We start from the raw sequence: 26496 nt of genomic DNA on the forward strand, positions 1-26496 counted from the left end.
GTGACGGAGTGTGTGGATGCTGACAGCGCTGTTCAGCCTGGGATCCCGTGGACGCTGTCAGGCTGGCCCTGATTTGGAGTTTTTGAGATTATCGCTTGGCGCCTGGTTTTCTCGCTCGCCTAAACGCACGGCCGCTGCATGCACTCGTTTGCCTCGCATATGTGGCTGACGCCCGCATCCACTGCTCCACTTTGCCAGACTCTCCTGCAGAGAGCGTGCGGCGCCAACGAGGAGCCGAGTTTACAAGAGATTATCGGGGGAAACTGCCCCGCACTGTTTAGCGAGGGAAATGCCAGGTGCTGTGAGGCGGCGGTGGCGCGATCGCCGGCGATCCCCGTGTCAGTCTGTGCTGTCGCTCCTCTGTCGATGCATGTCACCTGCGCCGTCGGCGGCGGCGGCGGTCGACCACGGCAGTAGTGAATAATGCTGGAATGAGGGCTTATCGATACCGATCGCTAAGCGGTGCCTCATGGATCATGATGGCAGCGTTGGTTACGATATGATCGGCTTTCCGCTCTTATCAGCCTGCAGCCTGGCCGTGCGTTATTACTTTCGTTGACATCGGTACATCGACACGCTGCCGTCGCACGAACGTGGGCAACACTAGAGCGATGTAGACCGATGGCGACCGAGAACCTCTCCGCGTCTCGCCTCTCCTCCCTCTCTCTATTCGCCAGCCAGTGCCGACATCTCTGCCGAAGAACCACCTCGCTGCGCACCGCTCAACTCCGCCTCCGACACATGCAAGACGTCAGGTGCGCCATTACAACGCCCACATTCCATTGCCATTCATGCCGCACACCGTACGTAGCCTGTACCGGCCAATACACGTTTAGCACTCGGTGCAGCCCGCTTATCAGGGCCATCGGCAAGGTGCACATGACGAACGGTTGGTTGCGAGGCCATAAATCCCGACACGGCCCAGGTCCCTCCAGTCCTGCGTCTCCTAGTTCCTCCAGTCTGCTCCCTCCCACGACGACCGACCACGACAATGACCCACCACTCATCCCCCTCCGCGCACTCTGCACACTCCGCACACTCCGCACACTCCGCTCACTCTGCGCACTCGGGGCACTCCTCGGGGCCAATAACACCCCCACCATCGCCGCCGCAAGAGAGACACCGCATCGAGCATCCCACGCCCAGATCGCACCACACAAAGTGCGGGCCGATCAGCACGCTCGACCCCCTGCCGGAAAACCCCAACTCGCCCGACAGGCCGCACAGAGGCTCGCACGGCCCGATCCTCGACGACGTGCGGCGCGACATTCTCCCGTTGAGCCCCGTCTCGCCGACGATGGACGCGGTGGGCGCTGCGCAGCCACTGCATCCCCGCCCCGCGCAGCATTCCACCCACCATGCGCCCAATCACTCCCGCCAAACGAGCGGCGCCGAGCAGTGGGCCAGCGAAGGCCCGCACGACGTGAGACGTTCGCCGATCCTGGAAGAGCTTGAGCCGCCGGAACGCATTCCCCTCGTCCACGAGGATAGCCAGGACACGATCCGGGTGAAGAACAAGCAGCGGCCGCCGCTCGACCACCACCAGCAACCGCCACCGGAGCACCACTTGCACCTCCACCGCCCGCATCTGCAGCACGACGACAGCGGAGAGACGATCCGGCGCGTGTCCAGCAGAGACAGTGCACATGTGCAGCACGACGACCGCGAGCCGATCGGGCGGAGCGCCCGCGAGGCCCACGACGACCGCGACCTCCTGCATCCCCCACAGCAGCACCACCACCGGAGAAAGCGGGGACATTCGCAGCCACGCCCACCGCCGCGCCGGTTGAGCACGGGATTCGTGTCCGCTGAGGACGGCGAGCGCGCAAAGACGTTCAACGTCCCGCAAGTCGTGCAGCACCTGCGCGAAGTGCAGGCCGTGGACGTTGCGCTCGTCAGCTCGATCGCGGCGCTCGACACCAAAGTCGACCGCCTGCTGCGGCATTTTGGCATCGACGCCGGCGCGGTCGGCATCCACGGCAAGCTGGACGCGCTGATGGCCGCGGTGGGCGTCGACGAGAAGGGCAAGTGAGCAGTGAGTCTGTCGGGACCAGAAGACGGCGGAAGAAGAATGGCAAGCGAGGATGAGGGAAGGACAGAAGGCTGACTGGAGCAGATCGTGGCGGCGCACATACCTTCTGTCGAGGCATTGTCTGCAGAGCTTGCATCTCCATTGCCACTCCCCCCTCCAGTCCATATATCTCATCTCCATCTCCCCATCTCCCCATCACCATGTCTTCCAAAGTACGACGCATCTCCCTCGGCGGCCTCCCCGAAGTCCGCGTGGACGACGGCTCTGCCTACCACAAGCCCGCTATGAGCCCGAGCTCGGACTGCGAATCCGCCGCAAACAGTGAGTCTCCCGTCCAGCTGGGTGTCACCCTGCATACAAAGCTGACTCGCCAGATGCGAGGCTGCTTGCGATGGCGGCGCGCGTGCAGGCGCTCGAGGCCAAGGTCGATGCACTGCACGTCAAGCTCGATGCGATCATCGACCACCTGGGCGTCGACCGTGATTAGGTAGAGGTGCGGGAAGAAGCAAAAACGCAGCGACGATATGAATTGATATGGCAGTGATCGTGGTGGACGAAGAGGGGGGCGAGACGCTGCAACTGCATGTGGGAGATGGGCAAGTCGATGTCGAGGATGCGAGGACGTGATGTCAATCGGGTCGTGGTTCCATATCATCCATTAAGGCTGGCCTCACTCATCTCCTATCCAGGTCTCGCGGACTGTGGCCACACCCTTTCACGGCCTCAACGAGGAGCGACGACCCTCGTCTGCTGAACACTCATATCCAGAGCTCTCACCACTCAACATCCACGCTCTCTGTTCTTACGCCGAGGATGGCGCCGCCGCCTTGCTTGCATCCCCCCTCGCTGACGTCCGTCGCCTCGTCAATCCCTATCCCCCCAGCCCACGCTCGACCCAGAACCCACATCCTCCAGCATAGCATGCTCGCACCTCGCCCGTACCCTCGCGAGAATACGCATCGGTCCCGATGCCGGCCCCCGTGCAGGAAGTCAGTTCGCTACCGCTACACTCGCGAACCGAAAGCACCCAGGCAGTACAAACTGTGTCTGCACACATCAACCATCAACATGGCACGCTCAGTGTCATCCGCACTACACACATCCCGCGACGTCACCGAGGTCGTCAGCCATCTCGGAAACGAGAGCCAGCACCTCGACACAAAGGCCACTGTCACACTCCACGCGCAACCGCCAGTGCGCGTTTGCGCGGGGCGAGTTAATAGCTGTATATACCTTCCCCCTGCATGACAGATTACTTCGCTGCACCGCCGCCGCCACCACCACCGCCGCCGCCCTCCTGAGGCGGGTCGGGCGCGCCAGCGTTCATGAGGAGCACGAACATGAAGCCGGCAATCATAAGCCCGTACTTCTGCAAGAACGTCTTCTCAGGCTCTGGTTCCTTGACCTTGCCGCCCTCGTCAACTTCTGGAGGTGCCGCGAGACCAGGGCTAGGGTCAGCGCGTCCGCACCTCGATCTACCTGTACACCCTTGTGGGGAACGCCAGCTCGATCTGCAGCTCGGGAGAGTCAGAAACAGGCACGCCACCAGCAGGACAGCTGCCGTCATTCGGCACGTGCAGCGGCGTGTAGCTGATACTTGTCGGGCGGCCGCTGGGCGTGAGGTGGATCACGAGGCGCGCATCGTCGCCCGCAAAGCACTGCGGTCAGCGTCGTCGGCAGAAAGCTCACCGCCCGCGTCGATGTTGTGAGCATGTCCCCGCCCGGTGTCTCCAGGCCGACTTGGTACCACCCTTCTCCGGGCGCAAGCGCGTCGCTCGTGGGCGTAAAGATTACCGTGCCATTCTCCACACGGCCGCTGCCGCGCTCTACGAACGTGCCGGAGGGAAGGATGCGGTGGTGGATCGTGTAGGGGTCTGCTTGGACATGCGCTAGAAGCGCCAGGCTAACGATCCAGGCGGTGAGCATCTTGAACATGCAACTGGTGATGGGTGGATGTGATGCAAGGCGTCGTTGGCTCATGGCTCGACTGGGTGTGGTGGAGGGGAGGTGGTGGTGGAGGTTGCAAGTGGGCGGAAGTAATTGCCACGTGTAGCGAGTCCGGGCCGGGGACCCCGGTGTTGATCACGCGATTTGGATTCTACGAAGGGATGAGTGATGTCGCGATATGGTGAGGTGATCTCCTCCAGTGATGGACATGCAAAAGTCATCCACCCCGTCCTCGTATCCCCATCTCTCTTCTCATCTTCCATCTACTCATTACTCATCATGGGCTACACGACACCCCGATGGGTGCGCCTCTGGCTCGCTCTGTCCTCCGTCATCGTCCTGTGGGGTGAGTGGCGGCCTAAACTCCGCTGATCGCAGACGTGGGCTATTGCCTCGTCCGCCCTCGCTCCTTCCCCGGTGGAAGCCTCGCCTGGATATGGGCGCCGTACAAGTATGTCTTGCCCGTGGACACCGCTGACTCCAGCATGGTGCCCTACGTCGACGTCGACTGGCTGTACGGCTGGCCAGCCTTCGAAAACGGCGACGGCTTCACCAACGCCCAAGGTAATCTCCACCCAATGAGACGCCGCTAATAACAGCCGTCATGAACATCGTCGAGACCATCTTCAACTTTGTTTCCTTGTGGCTCGGCGACCACCCTGCTGCCCCCGTCATTGCTCTCATGTCTCTCGTCATGACGGCGAGCAAGACGGATCTCTACCTTCTTCAAGAAGTGTTCTGCGGCTGGTGCAACACGGGCCACAACCCCCGCCTCCGCTTCTGGACCGTGTGGGTCATGACAAACTGCACATGGATCGTCGTGCCCACCATCGCCGCGGCTGCCCTCGCTTGGGGACTCATTCGCGATCTCTCACGCCACAGTGCTCGTTTGGACGGGCTCAAGCACCACGCTGTAGCCGTGCAGTCGCCTCAGGCGATTGTCGCCAAGGCAGAGAAGGCTCGTGACCCCTTCCCCCACGCGGTGGGCGGCGCCCCTCTTCCTCTCACATTCCACCCGCGTGACCGGCCCGTGCTTGTCGTCGGCTCGAACCGGCTCGCCGCCTCACGCGTGCTGACGCTTCTGGAGGCTGACGCCGTGGTGCACGTCGCGAGCGGACGGGAGCTGTCGGAGCTTCCTGAGGAGATCCAGTGGCGGGCCAGCAACAAGGAGGTGCACTACACCCGTTTCTCGGGCGGGCGGGACGAGTGGGAGCAGTTCATGCGCGAGCAGGGCATTACCCTCGTCGCCGTCACCGACACTCTCATCTCCTCTGGAGCACCCTCCCTCGAAACCGCTCAGGCCATCCACGCCGCCGCCAACGCCCTCCGTATCCCGATCAACGTCTCCGACCGTCCTGACTTTTCGACCTTTACCTTCCCCTCTGTTCACCGCTTCGCTGGCGCCGACGGCCCGTCCAACCTCCAGGTCGCTGTGAGCACGAACGGCAAGGGATGCCGCCTCGCAGGCCGTATTCGCCGTGAGATCGCCGCCAAGCTCCCCGCCAACGTCGGCGCCGCAGTTGACAACATCGGCCAGCTGCGTGCGCGTGCCAAGCCCACCATCTCGGACGACGACTCCATCACACCACTCAACAAGCCTGTCTCCCAGAAGGGTGGTGAGGACCACCTCCGCCGCATGCGTTGGGTGCATCAGATGAGCGAGTACTACAGTTACGACCAGCTTGCTGCGCTTTCCGCAGGCGAGATGGACTCTGTGCTCGAGGGAGAGGCTCCTTACCCACTTCCGCACCACGAGGGCGGGATTGCTAAGCGCGGCCGCATCCTCCTGGTTGGCTCTGGTCCCGGGCACCCTTCCCTCCTCACTGTGGCAGCGCGGCATGCTCTGAACAACGCGACCCTCATTCTGAGCGACAAGCTCGTGCCGGCCGAAATCATCGCCCTCATCCCCAAGACAACCAAGCTGCATATCGCCCGCAAGTTCCCCGGCAACGCCGACAACTCGCAGAACGAGATGATGGAGCTCGCGCTGGCTGGCGCAAGGGCCGGAGAGACGGTCGTGCGCCTCAAGCAGGGCGATCCCTTCGTGTACGGGCGTGGCGGCGAGGAGGTCCTCTACTTCCGCGAGCACGGGTTCGAGGCCACCGTGGTCCCCGGCGTGAGCTCCGCCCTCGCTGGTCCGCTCATGATGGGCATCCCCGTGACACAGCGCGGCGTCGCCGACACGTTCGTGATGTGCACGGGCGCCGGGCGTGGGGGAGCTGCTGTCCAGCTTCCGGGGTATCAGAAGAGCAAGACGCTCGCGATCCTTATGGGTGTCGCACGCATCGACACGGTCCTCGCCGCCCTGACTGGCCCCGACGGGCCACAGCGCGACGGGGCAGCGTATCCCCGCCACCTGCCGATCGCGATCGTGGAGCGCGCGTCGTCGCCCGACCAGCGTGTTATTCTCTCCACCCTCGAGAACGTCGCGGGCGCGATCCAGAGCGTGGACCAGCGCCCGCCCGGTATGATCCTTGTGGGGTGGGCGGCCATGTGTCTTGAGGGCAAGGGGCGAGTGGATATTCTTGACGGAGCGGACGAGAAGGAGGCGGTTGAGACGTGGCTGGCTGGAGAGCGGTTTAGGACACGCGAGGGCCTGCCAGCTGACTGGAGCTGGTTCCCGAGTGCATAATGTAGTAGAGTTTAATAGCATAACATAGCATAGCATTGCATTGCATGGATCGTCTGGGCATTGAGACGAGCATATGGAGTGATTGAGACAGACGATCAAATTTCTTGTGATATTGAGTTGGGGGTGCACGCGATGCCTCGACGCGCCAAGCGAGGTGTCCAGCGTGTCCAGAGAGCGCCGTGTAAGAGACCCGTCTCCGCGGGTGTTGCTGCGGAACGGGACACTCCCGCAATCGCAGTGACACCGACATGCGTGGTCGCCGCATGCCACGTAGTGAATACAATGCAATGGTCACGCGATCAGACGGAGAGAGGAGGCGATGCATGCAGCAGCCTTGATCAAGAGCATTGCGGGATGTGAGGACCCGTGCCGCGCCCCCGCAACCCCCGCCCTAGCCCCGAGGCTCAGCGCTGACAACAGACGACCCTTCCCTGGATTGTCCACTCTCTCTAACTCTCTGCCCGAGTCATCAATCTCATTCTTCCTCTTCTCCATCCTCCTCCTCCTCCTCCTCTCCCTCTCTCTCCATCCTCTCCACCTACCCCGCCCGCCAGCGCCATGATCGAGGAGAAGTACATCGGCCTCGGACTGGCGATCAGCTCGTCAGCTGCTATTGGGTGAGTGTCGGCTTCAGCCCGTGCTAGTCACAACACGCGAACGAGCTGACGGCAGCACCTCGTTCATCATCACCAAGAAGGTTCGTCTTCACGCGTTGGGGTGTGGATGCACCTTCTCGCATCTTTGCTCCTCCTCGTGCATAGCTAACATCAGGGCCTGAACGACGCAGCAAGCCGACCAGCAGACTACCCACACAGCCATCAGCGACAGACGCAGTCGCGCAATGCCTGTACGCCGACCCCGCGCCCGTAACCGCGTCTAACCCCAGCCGAGGACTTTGCATACCTCCAGAACCCGATCTGGTGGGCGGGCATGATTACGATGGTCGTGGGAGAAGGTGAGACCACTCTTGTCGGGGGGCGGGCAAACGCCGCGCCGCCATCGGACAGTCGTCCCACCCTGCCCCCTCTACTCCTCGTGCTCCGCACGTCCCCCAGCGCTACTAACCCGCAGTGGCCAACTTTGCCGCGTACACGTTCGCGCCCGCGATCCTAGTTACGCCGCTGGGCGCCATGAGTGTCATCATCGGAGCCATTCTAGCGTCCGTTTTCCTGGACGAGCAGCTCGGCAGGTTGGGCATTTGTGGGTGCGCGTCCTGCATCATCGGCTCGGTCGTGATCATTCTGCACGCGCCGAGCGACAAGGAGGTGGACACGGTCGACGACATCCTCAAGCTCGCGGCACAGCTGCCCTTCCTCACTTATCTCACCATCGTCACCGTGTTCAGCACGTTCATGATCTTCCGCGTCGCCCCCCGATACGGCCAGACCAACCCCATGGTCTACCTCTCCATCTGCTCATTAGTCGGCAGTGTCTCGGTCATGGCGATCAAGGGGTTCGGCATTGCGCTCAAGCTCACATTTGCGGGCAATAACCAGCTCACGCACTTTACGACCTACCTGTTTGGCGCTGTGGTGGTTGGGTGCATTCTGGTTCAGATGGTGAGTTCCAGCGCACGGCTACTGTGGCCGGCAGCACTGGCTGACACCCCAGACCTACTTCAACAAGGCCCTAGACACCTTCTCTACCAACGTAGTCAACCCGATCTACTACGTCTTCTTCACGACGGCGACGATTATTGCGTCCGCGATCTTGTTCCAGGGGTTCAACACGACTGACGCCGTCAACACAATCTCGCTGCTGTGCGGCTTCCTCATCATTTTCATGGGCGTCTTCCTGCTCAACATGAGCCGCAAGCCCGAGCCCCCTCACCACACCTCGTCAATCGAGACGGGCCTCATGAACCCACGAATGAGCATGAGTGGGCGCATGAGCATCGAGTCACAGGGCGCCCCGCTCTGGAACTATGCGTCGGTCGGGCAGGCCCCGCCCGCATATGCCGAGGGGCAGAACGCGCAGCATGGGCGCAGGTCGCGCTTGTTCCGTGAACAGAACAGCACCCTGTTCAACGCATTTGAGGAGGAGGGTGTCGCACTCACCCAGCTCCCAGAGGAGAGCGATGAGGACGACGACGACCGTGACCGCCGCGACTACGCCAAGCGCTCTCTCGTCGGCCGGCGCGATGTTGATGGCGGCAGGCATCCCGCTTACGAGGTCTAACCCGTTGTATGCCGGAATCTAGATGTGGCCGGCACCACATGCATGCTTTATTGTCCAAACCACCACAACTAATGTACATTACGCAAATGCGCGCTCTACGCGCTCGCGTGCTTCCCTTGCCCGTGCCTCCCACGCCGCGATCGCTGCCTCGCCTTCTGCGCGCAATTCGTCATGCCGTATCTGGAACTGCTTGCGCACATAATCTTCCAGCGTCATCGCGCGCTCTTCTGCGCTGAGTGATGTGGCCCCAGATCCACCGGTGGCCTTGACCATGTCCGCGACGGCGCGTGCGACGCTCGGTGATGCCGGGGCGGGTGATAGGGGTAGTGCCGGCAAAGCCTTGGACAGTTTGGGCGCCCGGGCCGGCGGCGGCACGTTCGCGGCGTCCGACGGCGCGAGCGCACCCTTCTCCCGCGCGGGTGCGGACCGCGTCGCGCGGCTCGGCGCGTCCGCGACGGCCTCGGCCTCATTCTGCGTCGTCTTCCGCGCTCGCCCCTTACGTGGAAGCGGCTTGGTCGCGCGCTCCTCCGGTGCTCTCGAGGACGACCGGGAGCGGGTGGATCGCGCGGGCGGCGCGGCAGGTGCGGGTGCAGGTGCGGACTCGAGGAGCACAACCGAGTCGTCCGGGATGTCGGGAAGCTCTAGGCTGTCCTCGGCCTCCTCGTTTACCGCTGTTTGTGTTGCCTCAGCCCCCGCTGCCTCAGCCGCTTGTGCAGCCTCTGCAGCCGCCGCCGCAGCCTCGGCCTCAGCGCGCTTCTCGGCCGCCGTCTTCCGCTTGGCCCGCGGCTTCGCCACGATCGACGAGTTGGCGGACGATGCGGCGGACTTTGGCGGCCGCCCGCGCCGCTTTGGCGCGTCTTCTGGCGGGACCTCGACCGAGTCGTCGACGCGCGGCGCGCGCTTCGGCGCCGCTGCGGCTTTGGTTGTCCTCCGCCCCTTCTTCACTGTTGCAGTGAAGAACGGGCACTCGGGTTCTTTGCGCCTGTGGATCGCCCTGGGGTCAGCATACGATGTGGCCTTGGACTCACATGGGATCGTCGTCCTCTTCCCACTCCACCACCTCGTACTTGCACAGCGGGCATGTCGTGCCATCCGCCGACTCCTTCGACGGGGTGCTAATGAACCCCGCACGCGCAAGCTAGCGTCAGCCTCTACGTCGCCCGGATCCTCACATCAAGCGGTGATGGCGCTTGAAGGGGCCACCAATCCCCGAACGTCTGGACGCGCAGCGCTGTGCGCGCCTCCGAAGAAGGCAGCTCGTCGGCGCTCGCAAACTCGGTGCGCGCGCGCCCCGGCCCGCCGCGCAGCCGGTCCACTTCGAGCGCACACACAAGCTCCTTCCACGCGCACGGCGTGTCACGCCCCACATGCTCGACGTGCGGGTTGTCGCCTGCGTCCCACCCGCTGAGCGCCAGCGGGCAGAGGAAGCACATGCACGCGTCCTCCTCGCCCGCGACGGGTGTGTGGTAGAATCCTGCCGCGGCGAGCGCCGCGGGCGTCAGTGCTGGGTGCGTGTCGCGCGCGAGGGGCCAGGCGGGTTTCGCGGCGCGCTTCGGGCGCACCACGGCGGAGAAGGAGGCGACGCGCGCCTCGAGCCGCTGCATGTTTGCGGCGGGCGCCATTGCTCGACAGTGTGGGTTGGTGGAAGTGAGACAGGCGGATTGGGTCGGTAGTGATGCTTGTGATTGACTGTGCTTGTTTGCGCGCCGGATGTTGTTGTTGAGGGACGGGGGCGCGAGGGCAGGCGCGCTTTGCTCCCGCAAATTAGGCGTGGGGCCAGGTAGGAGACAGCACAAAGGCCGTCGCGGACCTAATTTCCTAAATGCCCTCCACCCCTAGGCGCGCAGCAAAGTCCACCCCCGTCTCTCCTCCGACATTTTCCAGCCAAAGCACCGAAGCCAAGCCCCCATCACCCATCTACCATGTCGCGCCTCTTCGCCCGCGCGCTGACGACCTCGAGCGCGACGTACGCGCGCGCCGGCCCCTCGATCGGGCTGCCCGCGCAGGCCGTGGCGTCGCAGGCGGCCTCAGCGCCGCTGGCGGTCCGCGAGCGCCGCGAGCAGTTCCCGCACGCGCAGCGCAAGTCGCTGCTCGTGAACCCGGGCGTGTTCGAGAACGGCGCCGCATGGCCCGACCACCTCGAGAAGCTGTTCCAGAAGATGCGCCGTGCCGGGCAGTACAAAGGCGACGAGACGAGTGCGCGCCGCGCCTTCCTCAAAGTCAACCAAGCGTGGCGGTCGCGTGTGCGCGGCGCCCCCAACGGCGACTGGGCCGAGTACTTCGCCGCCGAGGGCGCGCCGAAGGCCGGCACCGCCGTGCCGGGCCAGAAGATTTGGCTGCCGAACATTACCATCCGCCTCGTCCGAAACTCGACGAAGCCGGGGCAGGCGTACGACCCCTGGACAGCGACGTTCCGCATCCCGCCCAGCATGACGAAGAACGACCTCCGCTCCTACCTCCACGCCGTGTATGGCTTGGAGGTGACGTTCATCCGCACCGAGCTGCGCGTGGGGTCTGTCGCGCGCAACCGGCGCGGACAGCTTGTGCGCCTCGGCGGCGCAGAGAACAACTTCAAGCGCGCAGTTGTCGGGCTCAAGGAGCCGTTCCACTACCCCGACGATGTGGAGGAGATGCGCGCGGGCACGTGGGGCGGCAAGGAGGCGGGAGAGGCGCAGGCGCAGGCGCGCGAGCGTGCGCTCGAGGGCGAGTTCCTCGTCGACGGCGCAAAGACGTTCCAGAAGAGCATGCTCATGAAGATCATGAAGGGGCAGCGCTGGCGCGGCAAGACGACGGCGAACGCGGTGAGTGTCCAGCTGAAGGAGATGGGCAGCGCGCTGACGAACAGGGTAACATTATCCGCGAGATTGCGCGCCGCCGCAACGAGCGTGAGGCGGCGCTCGCTAATGCCGCCGCAAACCTCTACATCCGGGACGAGAGCGCCAAGATTGACGCCGCCGAGGCCGCTGCCGCGCCCAAGGAGTCCACCCCCGCTTAGACACTGTATGCATTGATCACGCTTCAGGGTGTGTGGGCGAGTTGTAGGCGTGGTTAGAAGTGTGGAGTGGCAGTGTTGCAGACCAACGTCAGCAGTAGACTCTATCGTTGGTCGCTAGTCTCTCGGACGGCTGCCTCGACATACACATCCGCGTGCAAACACCACCCAACATCGTCGCATTCGTTGCATGCTACATAGGTCGTTAAAGGATGCGCTTGACCTCGAACCAGCTCTTGAGATAGTGCACGTTCCAGCCGCACACGCCGAAGAGCAAGATGATCTGGACGATTGCCCACCACTTGACGCGCGAGTTCTGTCGTCAGCCCCTCTCTTGCCTCGAGCCCACCGTCGCTTCGCAAGTGTTGCGGTGCACGCGCTCGCGCACGACAAGGTACGACTGCTCGTCCTTGACCATCTGGAGCCCGCTGGCGAGATTGCGGATCTCGCGCTCGACCGGAGCCATCTGCTCTTCCTCGTCGATGTGCATGACGCCGTGGACGTTGAAGCTGGCTTAGCGCACCCCCGGGATAACTCACGAGACGGTCTTGCGCCCGTTGCCAACCTCGTTGCTGAAGCAGTACGTGTACCGTCCCGGCGAGGGTGCTGTGACCGACCACGTCCCCTGCGCCTCGCTGAGGCTCTTGTACACCTGGACCTTGCCTGGTCCGACGACCTGGGGTGAGCTCATACCCTCCCTCCTGCGACGCACGAAAAAGTCAATGTCCAGTGAGCCGCCCTGTGTGCTCCCGCCGACCTCGTACGTGACAGTCATCTGGAGTCAGCGGCGCCTCGGGTGGAGCTAACCCGGTCCTGTGCTTGCAGGTCTTCGAAGTAGCAGTGGCGGTCACCCTGCTCAACCTCGATGCGGTGCGCGAGCGCGACGGCGAGGAAGGGGAGGAGGAGCCAGCGGAGCATGGTGAGTGAGTTATGCTGAAGCAGCGATGGCAGTGACGCGCCGAAAGCGGATATGGCAGAGATCGACGATCGAGACGTGGCACGCGACGGCACGCCTCCCGCGGAAATAGGCCCGCGGCAGCGCCACGCGTTGGTGCAAAGTTCAGCGGCGAGTGTGGTACACGTCGTGATAGTGCTCCTTTCTGCATCGCCCACTTCCCAATAATCTTGTGAGTGCACGCTGCACTGCAGCACTGGCGCGCTGGCGCGCGGCGTACGCTCTACGCCGCTCAGCGTTCGGTCGCATGCAGCGCGCCGAGTCATGCGCCCGGCCTTCCCCGCTGACACCAGACAATGGCCGACACTGAGCCCAAGCCCGTGCGTTGCGCGCGCGCTGTTCTGACGCCAGGCTGCTGCCGAGGAGCACGACCCCCACTTCGAGCCGGTCGTCCGCCTCACCGAGACCGTCGAGATCAAGACGGGCGAGGACGAGGAGGACGCCGTCTTCAAGATGTGAGTTGTGGATCTTGTGGTGGAATTGCGAAACTGGTGGCGTGCGCACGGACCGCGAGCGGTTGAGCATGCGCTCTGCGCGATTGCACAACTGTTTTCTGGCTCCGGGGTTCTCTGGCTGGGGCGGGGGCGGGGGCGCTAGTCCTGCCAAGTTCGCTCGCGCTCGCGCTCGCACTCGCACTGGCATTTGCCTCTCGAAATGGGCCCCTCGCCGCTATCCCCCTTCCCGCCCGCGCCCGCTGACGCACAGGCGTGCAAAGCTCTTCCGCTTCAACAAGACCGAGAGCGAGTGGAAGGAACGCGGCACCGGCGAAGTGCGCCTGCTCAAGCACAAGGTGACGGGCAAGACGCGTGTCCTGATGCGCCGGGATAAGACGCTCAAGGTCTGCGCCAACCACACCAGTGCGTCATGTCCAAAGGAGTCGCTTACGCAGTCTCGGCCGACATGAAGCTCGCGCCCAACGTCGGTTCGGACCGCAGCTGGGTCTGGAACGCGACCGCCGACGTGTCGGACGGCGCGCCCAGCGCCGACCTCCTCGCTATCCGCTTTGCCAACCCCGAGAACGCCAACCTCTTCAAGAAGGCGTTCGAGGAGGCGCAGGAGGCGAACCAGGCTGTCGAGGACAAGGAGGAGGACGCCGAGGAGAAGAAGGAGGAGGCCAAGGACGAGTGAGTTGCAGTACAGAAGGGAAGCTGACGGGCAGGAAGCCCGCCGAGGAGGCCAAGGCTGAGGAGCCCAAGGCCGACGCCAAGGACGAGTCCAAGGCTGAGTAGAGTAGAATAGTACGCGGCGCATCATGTGGATGTTACTCGTGGATGTTTAATGCCCGATTCAACTTCTTATGACTTTGCATCCAAGGTTGCACTGCAACCCTCAAAAAACCAAGGAAGGAGAGAGTACTCATGCGACTACAATCCATCATGCACACGACAATGACGATGCGGCCCACCACTGATAAACTAGTCTAGAAAAAAGGTGCTCGATGCTGATGATGATGTTGCCCTCGCGTACTCCGCGCGAGAGGCAGCATAATGCTTTTCCGCCTCCTTACCCCGCGCCCCAAATGCGCACGACGCCGTCCGCACCGGCACTCGCGATGATGGGCATCTCGGGGTGGCTCGCGACGTGCGTCACGCCCTCGTTCGAACGCTGCCGATGCCCATTCAAGTCCTGCAGCGATGTCTTGCGCTGCAGGTCCCACAGCCGCACGCTGCAGTCCACACTGGCGGACAACACGCATGTCGGCGACAGGGGGGAAAGCGAGAGCGACGTGATAGGCTTCGGGTGGGCGAGGAGGCTCGAGTTCTGTGCGCCTGGACCGTTAGCTGTCGATGGCGATGCACACCCACCAGTCTTTGAGTCAAAAAAGCGGAGATGGCCATCCTCGTGGCCTGTGACGACCAGCGGCAATGTCGGATGGCTGAGGATGGCGTTGACCTGCGACCCCTCCTCGCCGAACTCTTGCACGACGCTGCCATCCTCGAGTGAATACAGTTTGACGAGACCATTCGAGAGCCCCACCAACACCCGGCCAAAGTCCTGGTTGTCGCCCGAAACACATGTAGGTGTTGCACCACCAAAGTCGGTGAACGAAGCCTGTAGTGACCACCGGCCGTCCTTCTCCATCCACAACTTCGCAGTGCCGTCGGAAGAAACAGACACGAGCTGGCTCTCGGCGCCGGGCTTGGTGCCATGCGTTCCATTGGCGCTCGGCCGTGCGGGTATAAGACACACGTCCCACACAGCCTCTGTGTGGCCCTCAAGGGTCGCGACAGCCTTTGAGGGATCGTAAGGAGCATACGGGTCGTTCCCTCTGCTTGCCAGCTCCCACACGCGAATTGTCGAGTCGGCCGATGCGGAGAAGACTAGTCCCAAAGTGCTTGACACAGCAACAGCAAGGACAGGTTCCGTGTGGCCGCGGTACGTGGCAGCGGGCTCTTGCTCGGATGCGGCAAGAGGGCGGTATGTGGATGACATGACGCTCGGTGCATCGAGCGCCCATACCTTGACAGTGCAGTCGTCTCCGCCTGTCGCGAGAATCAAGTCCGGACCGTTGGCAAGAGCAACGCTACGCACGATGTCTAGGTGGCTTTTGAGCGCTCGACGCGTCGTCCAAACACGGTCGCCGTCAGCCTCCTCCGCCTTGATGTCCTCGTCGATCAGGGTGAGGCCGGCCAACTGTTCCTCGTCCGTTGTTTTGCGCGGAGGCCATGGAACCTTGCTCGCCGCCTCATTGGCCGCGCGCAACTCCTCGCGCCACGCAGCTTTGCTCTCCGGCTTGTAAATGGCAGTGAGCTGCTGCCTTGGCGGCTCAATGACAGACAGCCCCGGGGGCGACCCGCCTGCAGGTGTTTCGTTCTCAGGCAGTGCAACCGTGCGCGGGGCCGGAGAGGAAGGAGGGGCATCGCCGATGGTTGCCGCCGAGGATTCCCGTGTCTCATTCCCCTCCGCCGATCCGTTTGGGACCGACGATGCGGTCTGCTCTCGGTTGGTGGTATTCGCAACTGCTTCTTGCACGGTGGTAGCGGTCGCCGCAGCCGCAGCCTCGCTTATGGCCTGGGAAGTGGGGCCTGTAGGTTCCACAGGCGCAGCGCCCGAGGCCGAGGCCGACGGAGCAGCGGGCTGCTCGCTCTTTGCCTCTGGTTCATTGACGACCATGGATGGAATCGGCTGCTCTGGCAACGTCTTGCGCGGACGCTCAGGGACTCCAGCCTCTCCGTTCGACTCGTCAATCGAGACCGGCGCACGGGCCGGGAGGGGATTCAGAGCGCCCGGCGAAGTTAGGTACGTGATCTCCTGCAGGCATTGCTTGAGGTACTCGCGGCTGCGCGCGCGCGCCTTTGGGTCTCGCGGTGGAGCGGCGAGGTTCTTCCACGCGCTCGTGTCAGGGACTGGGCGGTGCGCCGTCGACGCCGCTTTGGCCATGCCCGAAGCGTGGGTGCCGTTTGCCTTTGGTGGGCGCTCTGGCCTTTCTACCCCGTTAGCTTCTTTTCGCATCTGCCAAACTTTGCGGCCAGCAGGGCACCTACCACTGTTGTCATCGCCACCATCACTGCTTCCGCTGCCCTCCTTGTCGTCGCGGCTCATCTTGTCCTCGTCCTGGAGGACAAGGAGGCGTGCTGCGCCGGCAGTCGCACGACCTCCAGCCTTATGAGCCCTGGGAATGTTAACCAGAGAGATCAGCGGTCTTACGTACCGTTCCTGTCGCAGAGCATGCTCAAGCATCTTGACGCGGCGCAGGAGGTCGACCTTCAAGTTCTCGGCCGAGCGGCGCTGGCCTTCGAGCATGGCGATGCGCGCCTGGTGTGTTAGCGGCAACGGAGCCAGGCCATCTGCCTGCGGACGATGTCCCACACACCCTCATTTCCGCGCGTTCAATCTCCCATTCGTTGCGGTCGCGCTCCCAGCGGCGCCACTCGCTCTGAAGGTAATGGAGGACGTTGGCGAGGTTCATCTCGGGCTGTTGGGACTGAGAGGGGGCATTAGACTGGATATCAGAGCCTGGCCCTTGTTGCTGCCCGCCCTGCATCTGCCCGCCTTGCATCTGTCCGCCCCGCATCTGTTGCTGCTGCATCATTGATTGTTGTTGCTGTTGTTGCTGCTGCTGCTGTTGATGATGAGGGTTACCCATACCGCCGCCATTCTGCATCTGGCCGCCAGCGAGAGGATATCCCTGCCCGCCGCCGTACAAGGACGACGGTGGGTACCCTTGGTTGAAGTCCCGTCGCGCAGGGCGCATTCTGGCGGACAACGGAGAGGTGTTGCTCGCGGCGGCTTCCTGCTTTGCGTTTGCGAGCGAGGGCAAGTGCACTGAATGCGCTAGCTTGTCGAGGTGTTGCCCAGTGAATTAAAGCTTGAGAATGTTGTCAAAAGACAGAGAGGGAGAGAAGTTGCAAAAGAAAGGATGGAAGATGAATGAAGGTCGCGAGTCGCGCGACCGAGCCGAATGTGTGGCGTTGTTTCGTACAAGATGCCAGGGGGAGGGGAACCGAAGTGGGGGGGGGGGGGGGGGAGGGGTTCCGGGGGATAGAAGAGATCGTGTCGTTGGTGGTCGTCAAATGCACTGTGCGAGTGAGATGCAATATCTATGTGGTTGCGCTTGATAAGTGAGGGAGGGACAGCAGGAGGAGGGAGGTGGTGATGGGATGGTGGGTAGCGTGGGCGAGCCGAATGGTCACTGCTACGGTGGGTCTGGTGGGGGGACCACTCAAGGAGCGGTACAAGGGCGACCGGGGCAAGGGCGGAGGGGGGGATCAAACAAACTCGAGCCTCTGTGTGCAGCGGGCGTCATCCGCGCCTCCATCTCTCCATACCACGGAATCACGGCATTTATCCTGTGTGGCGTTCTCCTCACCCACTGCAGTCTCCGTCATCTCCGTGGTCTTCATCGTGTCAACAACATCAATACGTCGTGATGAGCTCTGAGGCTTGGGTGACTTGCCGCTGGCAACGAACGCGATCGACAAGCACCAAGCATCGACTAACCTACGCCGACAGATGGTGACTGGTGACACAATCAACCATCGAGGCAAGGCGTAAGCTAACCAAAGTCGAGGAAGCTCCTCGATGGCACGTCCCGCACAGGCCTCCGAGCAGCGAGCAGCACTGCATCTGTCGCACTAAACACCATCCTTCCAAGCTGCCTTCTCAGCGCGCGCATTTCCCTCCATCTGCTTCCCCTGGTCTCCCGTCACCATGCCCGCCACGCTTTCAAGCTTCCCCTTGACCCCCTCGACCGAAGGCACAGGCACATCCACCACCTTATCGCTCGTCGCTTGTTTGTACTTCCACTGCGCGCCCTCATTCTCGACATTCCCTTCCGTCTGCAACTCCTGGTTTCCCGTCACATATCCCCACGCGCTGGATCAGCTCCGCAACGGTCAAGACTTACGATTTAGCCTTGGCCTTGGTCGCGTCGACCGTCGCGTCGGCGGCTGCTTTGTCCTTGGCTGCCTGAACTTCGGCTTGACCTTCCTTCTGAAGCGCGGTGCCATCGGCCACCCACTGGTCGCCCGTTGCGGCGGGGAGCACAGAGCCGACGGCACTGTACACAGCGCCCTGTGCGTTCTAGAGTCAGATGCCAAATCCACCACGTCAGACTCAGCGGCGCAGCCACCGCCGCCGCCTCGGACGCCGAAGTGACTCACCTTGATCTGCCCCGCCACTTGCGATGGCTCGGTCTGCTGTGTGTTCTCGGCCATGATGAATAATGTGAGTGAGTATGCAATGCTGAGGGCGCTTGCGTACATCCTCCACGGACAGGCGTCGCGAAGGCTTCCCGCACCTCAGCCATGACGTCATGAACCGAATCGGTCTCGTCCACCTCCGTCCCGTCGTCGGTGGTCGATCTCATTGTTCGGTTACGACCAAGTCGTCCCCGACCCAGCTGACAAACGGCGAAGCTTCCTATTAGACGTGGCTGGTCACCAAGCATTCCGCATTCCCACTCTCTCCTCACTCATAAGGCTGACCTGTCACGGTTCTGACAAACACAACTACCCCGCCCCCCCACGTATGCTGCCCTCGGCTCGCCGCCAACTCGCATCAATGATCACTCACAGCAAGGACGGCAAGGCTCACTTCGTGCCTCCCAAGCGCGCAGACCTCAAGGTAAAGGCGCCGCTGCAGCGCCCACCTGCGCTGGCGTCCAATTTCCCATCCTCGCAGGCCAAGCCTTCCCCATACTTTATTTTCACCGGCGTGACCCCGCAGAGCACCGAGTCAGTGCGCCGCGTGCTCACCGAGAACGACCATGCCTATGACATGTGGGAGAAGAAGCGGCGCTGTGAGTCGTCGCCTCCACCCATCTGACAGCAGATGCGCACAACCACTTCGCGCACTCGGCGCTGACGCGGTACGCGCTCGGCGCGCCGCCCGCGCTCCTCCAAGCCGACTGGGAGTATGACCGCGGATACATTGCGCTGCTTGACCCGCGCGAGGATGGTCGTGAGAACGATCTACAGGGCATGCCGGACAAGATTACGCGCGACAACTGGCGCGACAAGGCCGTGTTCGGGAAGCGAGGCGCGCACTCGCTCTACCTCCCCTTCTTCCACGGCGAAGTTCAGCGCCTGGGCATCGACGGCGCGCTGCGCGAGTATCTCTTCTCTCCCGCCGCCAACGCCGATGGTCCCAGCATGCTATGTGCGCTGCTCGCTGGCGTCGTGCACCCCTTCATTCACATCGGCTTGGGCCTCGAGTTCGACGACCCCCTAGTCGTCGCGGAGGGACTCGCGCAGGCGTGCCAGCACGACCCGTCCATCTCGCGCGCCCTGTACCCGGCGGACTGGCCCAAGACACAGCTGAAGAATACTAGTGGCAAGCCTAACAAGTCGTTGCTCGGACTCTATGTCGAGTACCTCGCAAACCCCGTCCTCGATGTAGGGCCCTACGACACAACGATCCTGATCAACGACCGCCTTCGCCAGGCTGTCACGCCCGAGCGCACCCCTGTCCTTCACGACCTCGTAGCGCGGTGGGATACCTCCGACCTGTCAGAGAAGGGTCTCGCCGCTCGCCTCGAGGAAGTGGCGTGGGTCGCCACGCTGCTGTGCGGCGCAACCAGCCGGCCGGGATACAAGACGCGTATCGATTTCTTCTTGGTGCGTGCTACTCCTCCCAAGAACGCTCGAGCTGACACCAGATGCACCTCCTCACGTCGTCGTTGTTCCTGCCCGCCTATATGCGTCGTCTGGACGACAAGGAGCGGCGCATCATCCTCCAGTCGTACGCGCTCACGCTCTTCCACATCTGCTCGACGCGTGGTCGACCAGCGCTCTTCCCGCAGGTTGCGATGGGGTATCCCGTGGACGCAGCGGGACCCCTTCCGCGCGCGGGAGAAGGTGCGGCGGAGCACAAGCTCCCGATGATCGGCGATGGAAGCGCTGCGGAGGATAACCCGTGGTTCGGGATCGTGGAGAACGCCCTTGTGGCATACGGTGAGTGGCGGCGCCCAAGACGGTTGGAGACCTGGACGAGTGCCATGACATGCTGACACCAGACTCGCACGTGCCCAAGTCGATCCGCTCGCTGCTGCACTACTCGCAGCTGTACGGGTGGCGGCCGGCCGGCACCGTCCCGGGCGCGTTTAACGCGGACGGCTCGGAAATCGTGCCCGGCATCAGTGCGGTGGACGGGACGGTGTTCGTGCGCATCGCGGGCGAGATAATGAAGTACACGGGCTGGGTGAAGGAGTCGGCCAGGGGCGGGGACGGCAACGACAACGAGTGGGACCGCTCCGCGCTCGGATGGGACGGCGCGTGGGAGGACGAGACGCCGCAGAAGGTGTGAGCGGGTGTGCGCCGCTGATGGTAGGCTAGGATGTGATGCAGACGTGAGGCCATGGCTGGCGCTGGCGCGCGTGGAAGATAAGCCCGGCCGAATGCACACTGTCTAGTGCGCAGCTCCACGGCGATAACCAACGACGCAGTGTCAGTGACACTCGGTTTCCTCCGACGCATGCCGCGTCGTATCAGCGTTTAGCCCGCGTGCCCGCGTGAGCGCTTGAATTAGCGCCTTGGCGTCTCCGCCGTGCCGTCGTGCCGCGAGATGCCGGGCTCAGGAAGTGACATGTGACCGGTTCCTGGCTCCAACGAGGTGTTGATGAACGCTAGCGCTGACTTCGGCGTATCAGCAGTGCTGCAGCGCGCACTGCACGGCGTCAGGCTGGTAACGGGGCAGATAGGCGGAGAAGCCGTGTTTCGCCTATACATGCTCGTGGGGCTTGCTGTAGCCCACCTCGGGAAGGGAAAGTACTTAGGCCGCCTGGCATCTCGTCCGTCTTCAATCTCATCTCGCCATGGATAAGGAGAACGACATTCGCGTGACGGTGTCCCGCCCGTCCATCGACAAGCGGGAGGTCGACGTCGCGGAGGACCGCGTGCGCGCGCACGACGAGTTCACGCAGGAAGAGTACTCGCGTTTGACCCGCAAAGTCGACTTCATCCTCATGGTGCGCCACTCTCCACGCTTACCCCACCCTCCTCCCACCCAGCTCCGCAACTGATCCCAGCCCATGCTCATGATTCTCTACGGCCTGCAGTACAGCGACAAGACGTCTCTGTCCTCGGGCGTCGTCTTCGGCCTGAAGGAGGACACGGGGCTGACGACGCAAGAGTTCGCCAACCTCACCTCGTTCTTCTAGTGCGTCACCCCCGACTCCGCTCACACCAGCATGAGCTATGCGCTCGCGCAGTATCCTATGGCGTACCTCCTCCAAAAGTTCCCGCTGGGCCGCGCGCTCGCGGTGTGCACGATCATCTGGGGCGCGATGGTCATGTGTCTCGGCGCATGCAACAACTACGCGCAGCTGGCTGCCGTGCGCGTGTGGCTGGGGTGGTTCGAGGCTGTCGTGACCCCCGGCTTCGCCATCTTCACCGCGTCATGGTATCTCCGGACGGAGCAGAGTCTGCGGCAGGGCCTGTACTATGCTATGAGTGGGTGCGCGCCGGGGCAGCGCTGACGCAGACTCGTTCTTCGCCATGGTCTTCGGCGTCGGGATATACTACATCGCGGACGGGCAGGCGCGGCGCGGCGGCCTCGCTGCGTGGCGCGTCATCAACCTCTTCCTCGGCGCAATTACCGTCGGCATGGGCTTCGTGTTCCTCGTGTTTGGCGGCACGCCGGACGAGGTGTGGTGGCTCAGCAAGCGCGAGAAGCGGATGGCGAAGGCGCGTATCGTCGAAAATGCTACTGGATCAGGCGAGCAGGCGCCCTGGCGCTGGGAGCAGGTCCGCGAGTGCCTCGTCGACCCCCAGTACTGGTATGCCGCGCTCTTCAACCTCCTCGGCAACATCCCTAATGGCGCGCTCACGACTTTCCAGAACCTCATATACAAGGGCTTCGGGTTCGACTCGCTCGAGACCGTCCTCTACTCGCTGCCAATGTACGCCGTAACGTGTTGCTGCGTCATCGCGTGCGCCATCACGGTGCGCTACTTCCCCCGTGCGCGCTTTCCCCTCGTCCTCCTCGTGCAGGCTATGTGTGTATTTGTGCTCCTCTTCGCTGGGCTGGCACCAGTTGGAAAGTGGGCCAAGTGGGGTGTGTGGATGTTCTCTCTGGTGTACTCGATCGGCTCGTTCATCCTCGCTTGGCCCATGATTAGTGTCAACGTCGCGGGTCGCACCAAGAAGTCGTTCTTCGGCGCCACCAGTCTGTAAGTGTTTAGGGAGTGGTCTGTGCTCACCCCAGTCTTGTATACTGCGTGGGCAATATTGTCGGCTCACAGGTCATGCGGCCGTCAGACGCGCCAAAGTATATCAAGGGCCTAACGGTGTGTGCCGTCATCCTCATCCTGTGCATGGTCAACACGTGCGCATGGTGGTGGCACTACGTCCGGCAGAACCGCAAGCGTGAGGCAGAGCTTGCCGAGTCGGGCTTGTCTGAGGAGGAGCGCAAGCACCAGAACTGGCTGGCGGGCGAGTCGGACCTTACCGACATCCAGAACCGGCACTTCCGGTACATGTGCTAAAGAGGGAGGGGTGTTTTGGGGAGCAACAGTAAGGATGGCGTTGTTGCGTGAGAAGGTTGTTAGCGTTGGTGGATGGTTGTTAGCGCCGGTAGACAGTTGTCAGTTGCGGATGGATCACGTTGCGAAGGGTATCAGATTTCACTGCAGACAACCTCATTCGCATTTCGATACTTACGCCCAACACCGCTCACTCGGCCTCACCTGCCAGCGCAATCATGCTGAAGCTCACATCACCCTCGGCGTTGGGAATGTACTTCTCGCGCACAAGTTTGGCCGTGTCGCGCAGCAAGTCTGTGCTCGGCCCGCAGTCAAATGGACCCGCGCGGTTGCCGTCCAACTCGACGAGGCGCGTCTCGCCCGCCTCGTTTTTGGCCTGCACAAAAGCAATAAAGTGATTGTCGACGTCAAGCGCGGCGCCGCTCGGCACCTCACTCTGCCCACTCTGGGCTGTGGCCGTGTGAGCCTCGCTAAAGAAGTCCGTCTCGTCGAGAAGATCGGCCTTCTTCTGGGCTGCGGTCAGCCCCTCCTCAGCGAAAGCTTACCGTCGAGAGGGAGCGACGCCTTCTTGAATTGCAACAGCTTGCTGTCCTTCTCAAGATCGCTCTCCGGAAGGTTCAGGAGGGCATGGAGGAGGCCGATAGAGCCGCAAGCATTCGGGATCTGAATTAGCGTTGCCAAAGTGCAACCCACCTGCTGCTTGATGTACCACACGTCACCCTTGAAGCGGTTGCCCTCCACAGCGTCCTCCTTGATCCTCAAGTCTTGGATCTTGCCACGGCCAGGGAAGAGCAGGAGTACAGCCTTGACGGGCTGCGGGACGAAGGAGAGCATCTCCTCGTCGAGCGACCACACGTCCTGGAAAGAGAGAGGCTTCTCGGGGAGGCCGAGGGGGCGAGCCCACTGTCGTTAGCACATTCACGAGAAGAGGAGGCGGAGTCCGGCCTCCCTCCACTTGCGCCAACGGAACACTTGAGTGGCGTCTCCGGAGACTCACATCGGTGAACACCTGGAGTCAGTGGCCTGGCGAGTTGACTGGACGTACCTCAGTCGATGCCTCGAGAGGAACCCACTTCTGTCGCTGCGCCATGGTTATCAAAGTGGTCTGAGAGAGTGGAGAGGACGGTGGAGATGGAGAAGGAGGTGATGCTGACTGTAGTTACGGTAGACGACAAGCAAGCGAACGGTGGAGGTGGAGGTTGCGATGATGTCGCTTCGCGTGGGTAGCTTTCCCACGGCCCACTCCCCTTGGCCCCTTGACCACAGAACATGTCAACATTCGTCTGACCTCACCTTCAGCTCATCGACATTCACGCTACATCACCTCCAACTTGACTTTTACGCGTCCCGGAGCGCGTCAACACGCGCCATATCTTCGCGAGCGAACTCCTTTCCTTCATCTTTTCGCTCACTCCCGCTCTCACGCTATGACCACCCTTCCACCAGAAGTCGCCAACAACCCCGCCCTCCTCCGCCTCTATCACAAGCAGCAGGAGTACTCGGGCCTGCAAGCGCTCAAAGAGGCGACCGAGGGCATGCTGTCAAAGGCGAACACCCTGGCCGAGCAGAGCAACATGATGGCTGACGGCGGCGAAGGTAAGTCCGTCTGCGACCAGGCTGACCGCCAGCGATTGGGCGCGTGCTCCAGCACTGGACGTATGTGCAGCACATCTTGGATCAAATGAGTGGGTTTGGGTGTGGGAGCTGCTTGGCTGATACCAGAACGATACGCCGATACAGGCGAGGACGAGCAGCCCGAGCCATTGCCGCAGATGGTGCGGCTCGCGTACACTGGCGAAGGGGAGGCCGTGCAGCAGGCGGCCAAGGAGGCGGCCACGCCACGCAAGCAGTAGATTGAACTGCTGGCGGCTCTGACAATAGGGGCCCATTACAGCTGGTTAGACTTCACAGCTGGTTCACCATAGACTGTACTATCATGTACCACCATCCATTATGTTACATTCATGCCTACAGGCCCTGTGACGGAGCATTCCCCTACCCTATACTACTATGAACGAACAGATCCAAGCGCTGAGGCTACTGGGGAGGGTCGATGATGACCTTGATGACGGGCTTGCCCTCCTTGTCTTTACCTGCCTTGGTGAGGTCAAAGGCCTTGCGCGCGTCCGCAAACTTGTAGCGGTGCGTGACGAGAGGCTTGAGGTCGACAAGACCACGCGACACGAGGCTGATGGCGAGCGGGTAATCGCCCTGACCGTAGCGGAAGCTGCCGAGGACGCGAAGTTGCTTGACAACGATCGCAAACATGGGGATGGGGATGGTCGGGGCACCCATGCCTACCTGGACGAAGGTGCCGTCGGGTCTAAGGAGATGGAGGCCCGTGGCGATGCATACCGCGGCGCCGGACGCGTCGATGCAGATGTTGAGTGCGCGGGAGCCAAGGGCGGGGATGTCAAGCTCTTTGAGGAGCTCAGCGGCGGCGCGCTCGGCGTAAGCCTCCGTGCTCTCGCCCTCATTCTTTTTGGGGGGCAGGAAGACGTCGGTCGCGGCGTACGACTTGGCAAAGTCAAGGCGCTCCTGCTGGATGTCGACGGCCACGACGCGCGCGGCGCCCAGCGCCTTAGCGACCGCCATACAAAGGAGCCCGACGGGACCCGCGCCGAAGATGACGACATTGTCGCCGCTCTTGCACTTGGCGAGCTTCGAGACAGAGTGCACAGCAACCGATAGGGGCTCCATCATGGCACCGTCCTCGTCCGACACCGAGTCAGGAATCGGGTGCAGCATGTCCGCGACCAGCTTGTCTGTACGTCAGTACCGCATGGGAGCGTGTCTTACAGTAGCGACACAGCGTGCCGTAGATGTAGGGCGGTGTGGCCGCGAACGTCATGTCCGGGCAAAGCTGGTGTGAGTGACGCCTTCTCACCGCTATCGTTCCCACGCCCACGCCACAAGATCCTGGCGCAAACTCACCTCGTACAGCCCCCCCTTGCACATATCACAAGTGCGGCAGCCCATGCCGGGCTCAAGGGCAACGCGCTGCCCGACCTTGAGGCCGGTCACCTTGGGACCAAGCTTGACGACCTTGCCCGAGCTCTCATGGCCGAGACACATGGGCTCCTTGACCACGAATGAGCCGATTCTACCGTGCTGGAGGTAGTGGACGTCCGAGCCGCAGATGCCCGTCTTGGCAACCTCAATGAGGACCTCGTCATTCTCGACCTCGGGGATGGGGCGCTGCGCGTCAGCGAAGCCAGCTGAGCGCTCACGTTCTCGATCTTGACATCCTCGACGCCGTGGAGGACGAAGCTGGGGTTGTCAGACTTGAGCTGGGCCATGGTTCTATTCGTGGGCCGTGAGCCGTAAGAAGGTGTGAGGTGTGAGAGTGGGAGGAGAAGAAGTGGGAATCGTGTGCATTTATCGTGTCTGGGAGGCTGACAGGCTGTCGTCCGGAAGATGGCAGCGGGTCATCGGCCCGCTTGGCCGTTCTGCCAGATCGGCATGTCTTCGGGGCATTCTCGGGGGCGCCCGAGATCCGGGCTTTTGGAGAGATCTTTGCGGACCTCTTGTGAGACCAAGAGAGCGCATGTCGCCGATTCCGCCTGGCAGAGCTGGCTGCTGGACGATCGCAGAGCCCGGTGAAGCTATGCGAAGAGATACAACAGAGTCTGGATGTGAAGATATGGAGACTGAGAAGAGTGCTCGGAGGTTTTGGTCGCCGATGTGATGTCACCCTCTTTGCTCGCGTCGATCATGTCCTACGACGCGCTCCACCTCTTGAGCATGCCGATTCCGCCCCTGGCCCCCGTGGGCACTCTCGGACCGAAATAGCATTCTAGAGACCCAACCTGCTCAGCTGCTGACCTTGCCGCTATCG

At 62.5% G+C, this 26496-nt stretch overlaps 16 protein-coding genes across 16 annotated transcripts; 9 read left to right on the top strand and 7 right to left on the bottom strand.

Annotated features, from left to right (window-relative positions):
* Window positions 1-991: 991 nt before the first annotated feature.
* Window positions 992-2032, top strand: COLE_02295 (uncharacterized protein; the record flags this gene model as incomplete). The annotated part of the gene is made up of 1 exon (XM_018423731.2): window positions 992-2032. One exon carries the CDS (start codon window positions 992-994, stop codon window positions 2030-2032), a length of 1041 nt encoding a protein of 346 aa, XP_018277294.1.
* A 200-nt stretch (window positions 2033-2232) lies between these two features.
* COLE_02296 (uncharacterized protein) lies at window positions 2233-2519 on the top strand (the record flags this gene model as incomplete). Its single annotated transcript, XM_018425503.1, has 2 exons — window positions 2233-2353; window positions 2407-2519. 2 exons carry the CDS (start codon window positions 2233-2235, stop codon window positions 2517-2519), a joined length of 234 nt encoding a protein of 77 aa, XP_018277293.1.
* Window positions 2520-2845: 326 nt separating this feature from the next.
* COLE_02297 (uncharacterized protein) lies at window positions 2846-3280 on the top strand (the record flags this gene model as incomplete). The annotated part of the gene is made up of 1 exon (XM_018419518.2): window positions 2846-3280. The coding sequence occupies one exon, from the start codon at window positions 2846-2848 to the stop codon at window positions 3278-3280; it is 435 nt and encodes a 144-aa protein (XP_018277292.1).
* Window positions 3281-3284: 4 nt separating this feature from the next.
* COLE_02298 (uncharacterized protein) lies at window positions 3285-3967 on the bottom strand (the record flags this gene model as incomplete). Its single annotated transcript, XM_018423730.2, has 3 exons — window positions 3285-3480; window positions 3512-3690; window positions 3722-3967. The coding sequence occupies 3 exons, from the start codon at window positions 3965-3967 to the stop codon at window positions 3285-3287; spliced, it is 621 nt and encodes a 206-aa protein (XP_018277291.2).
* Window positions 3968-4258: 291 nt separating this feature from the next.
* On the top strand, window positions 4259-6611 carry COLE_02299 (uncharacterized protein; the record flags this gene model as incomplete). Its single annotated transcript, XM_018420921.2, has 4 exons — window positions 4259-4325; window positions 4358-4430; window positions 4464-4543; window positions 4579-6611. 4 exons carry the CDS (start codon window positions 4259-4261, stop codon window positions 6609-6611), a joined length of 2253 nt encoding a protein of 750 aa, XP_018277290.1.
* Window positions 6612-7169: 558 nt separating this feature from the next.
* Window positions 7170-8789, top strand: COLE_02300 (uncharacterized protein; the record flags this gene model as incomplete). The annotated part of the gene is made up of 6 exons (XM_018423729.2): window positions 7170-7228; window positions 7284-7308; window positions 7383-7458; window positions 7498-7566; window positions 7683-8170; window positions 8223-8789. 6 exons carry the CDS (start codon window positions 7170-7172, stop codon window positions 8787-8789), a joined length of 1284 nt encoding a protein of 427 aa, XP_018277289.1.
* A 1024-nt stretch (window positions 8790-9813) lies between these two features.
* On the bottom strand, window positions 9814-10393 carry COLE_02301 (uncharacterized protein; the record flags this gene model as incomplete). Its single annotated transcript, XM_018420455.1, has 2 exons — window positions 9814-9927; window positions 9962-10393. The coding sequence occupies 2 exons, from the start codon at window positions 10391-10393 to the stop codon at window positions 9814-9816; spliced, it is 546 nt and encodes a 181-aa protein (XP_018277288.1).
* A 318-nt stretch (window positions 10394-10711) lies between these two features.
* On the top strand, window positions 10712-11784 carry COLE_02302 (mitochondrial 54S ribosomal protein uL23m; the record flags this gene model as incomplete). The annotated part of the gene is made up of 2 exons (XM_018420920.2): window positions 10712-11590; window positions 11635-11784. 2 exons carry the CDS (start codon window positions 10712-10714, stop codon window positions 11782-11784), a joined length of 1029 nt encoding a protein of 342 aa, XP_018277287.1.
* A 202-nt stretch (window positions 11785-11986) lies between these two features.
* Window positions 11987-12699, bottom strand: COLE_02303 (uncharacterized protein; the record flags this gene model as incomplete). The annotated part of the gene is made up of 5 exons (XM_018419517.2): window positions 11987-12097; window positions 12131-12290; window positions 12321-12457; window positions 12494-12556; window positions 12589-12699. The coding sequence occupies 5 exons, from the start codon at window positions 12697-12699 to the stop codon at window positions 11987-11989; spliced, it is 582 nt and encodes a 193-aa protein (XP_018277286.1).
* A 333-nt stretch (window positions 12700-13032) lies between these two features.
* Window positions 13033-13965, top strand: COLE_02304 (uncharacterized protein; the record flags this gene model as incomplete). The annotated part of the gene is made up of 5 exons (XM_018425811.2): window positions 13033-13056; window positions 13088-13191; window positions 13442-13593; window positions 13626-13860; window positions 13896-13965. 5 exons carry the CDS (start codon window positions 13033-13035, stop codon window positions 13963-13965), a joined length of 585 nt encoding a protein of 194 aa, XP_018277285.1.
* Window positions 13966-14239: 274 nt separating this feature from the next.
* COLE_02305 (uncharacterized protein) lies at window positions 14240-16931 on the bottom strand (the record flags this gene model as incomplete). Its single annotated transcript, XM_018423728.2, has 5 exons — window positions 14240-14505; window positions 14542-16164; window positions 16222-16349; window positions 16389-16492; window positions 16551-16931. The coding sequence occupies 5 exons, from the start codon at window positions 16929-16931 to the stop codon at window positions 14240-14242; spliced, it is 2502 nt and encodes an 833-aa protein (XP_018277284.1).
* Window positions 16932-17811: 880 nt separating this feature from the next.
* COLE_02306 (uncharacterized protein) lies at window positions 17812-18393 on the bottom strand (the record flags this gene model as incomplete). The annotated part of the gene is made up of 3 exons (XM_018423727.2): window positions 17812-18052; window positions 18084-18259; window positions 18340-18393. 3 exons carry the CDS (start codon window positions 18391-18393, stop codon window positions 17812-17814), a joined length of 471 nt encoding a protein of 156 aa, XP_018277283.1.
* Window positions 18394-18739: 346 nt separating this feature from the next.
* COLE_02307 (uncharacterized protein) lies at window positions 18740-20482 on the top strand (the record flags this gene model as incomplete). The annotated part of the gene is made up of 4 exons (XM_018423726.2): window positions 18740-18977; window positions 19010-19794; window positions 19836-20130; window positions 20193-20482. 4 exons carry the CDS (start codon window positions 18740-18742, stop codon window positions 20480-20482), a joined length of 1608 nt encoding a protein of 535 aa, XP_018277282.1.
* Window positions 20483-20990: 508 nt separating this feature from the next.
* COLE_02308 (uncharacterized protein) lies at window positions 20991-22661 on the top strand (the record flags this gene model as incomplete). The annotated part of the gene is made up of 5 exons (XM_018423725.2): window positions 20991-21143; window positions 21204-21334; window positions 21365-21627; window positions 21659-22346; window positions 22382-22661. 5 exons carry the CDS (start codon window positions 20991-20993, stop codon window positions 22659-22661), a joined length of 1515 nt encoding a protein of 504 aa, XP_018277281.1.
* A 187-nt stretch (window positions 22662-22848) lies between these two features.
* On the bottom strand, window positions 22849-23492 carry COLE_02309 (uncharacterized protein; the record flags this gene model as incomplete). The annotated part of the gene is made up of 3 exons (XM_018425810.2): window positions 22849-23171; window positions 23204-23321; window positions 23352-23492. 3 exons carry the CDS (start codon window positions 23490-23492, stop codon window positions 22849-22851), a joined length of 582 nt encoding a protein of 193 aa, XP_018277280.2.
* A 1203-nt stretch (window positions 23493-24695) lies between these two features.
* Window positions 24696-25957, bottom strand: COLE_02310 (uncharacterized protein; the record flags this gene model as incomplete). The annotated part of the gene is made up of 4 exons (XM_018420456.1): window positions 24696-25423; window positions 25458-25521; window positions 25593-25856; window positions 25889-25957. 4 exons carry the CDS (start codon window positions 25955-25957, stop codon window positions 24696-24698), a joined length of 1125 nt encoding a protein of 374 aa, XP_018277279.1.
* Window positions 25958-26496: the final 539 nt, after the last annotated feature.

Source organism: Cutaneotrichosporon oleaginosum (assembly GCF_008065305.1).
Source record: "Cutaneotrichosporon oleaginosum strain ATCC 20508 chromosome Unknown ATCC20508_contig02, whole genome shotgun sequence".
Taxonomy (NCBI): domain Eukaryota; kingdom Fungi; phylum Basidiomycota; class Tremellomycetes; order Trichosporonales; family Trichosporonaceae; genus Cutaneotrichosporon; species Cutaneotrichosporon oleaginosum.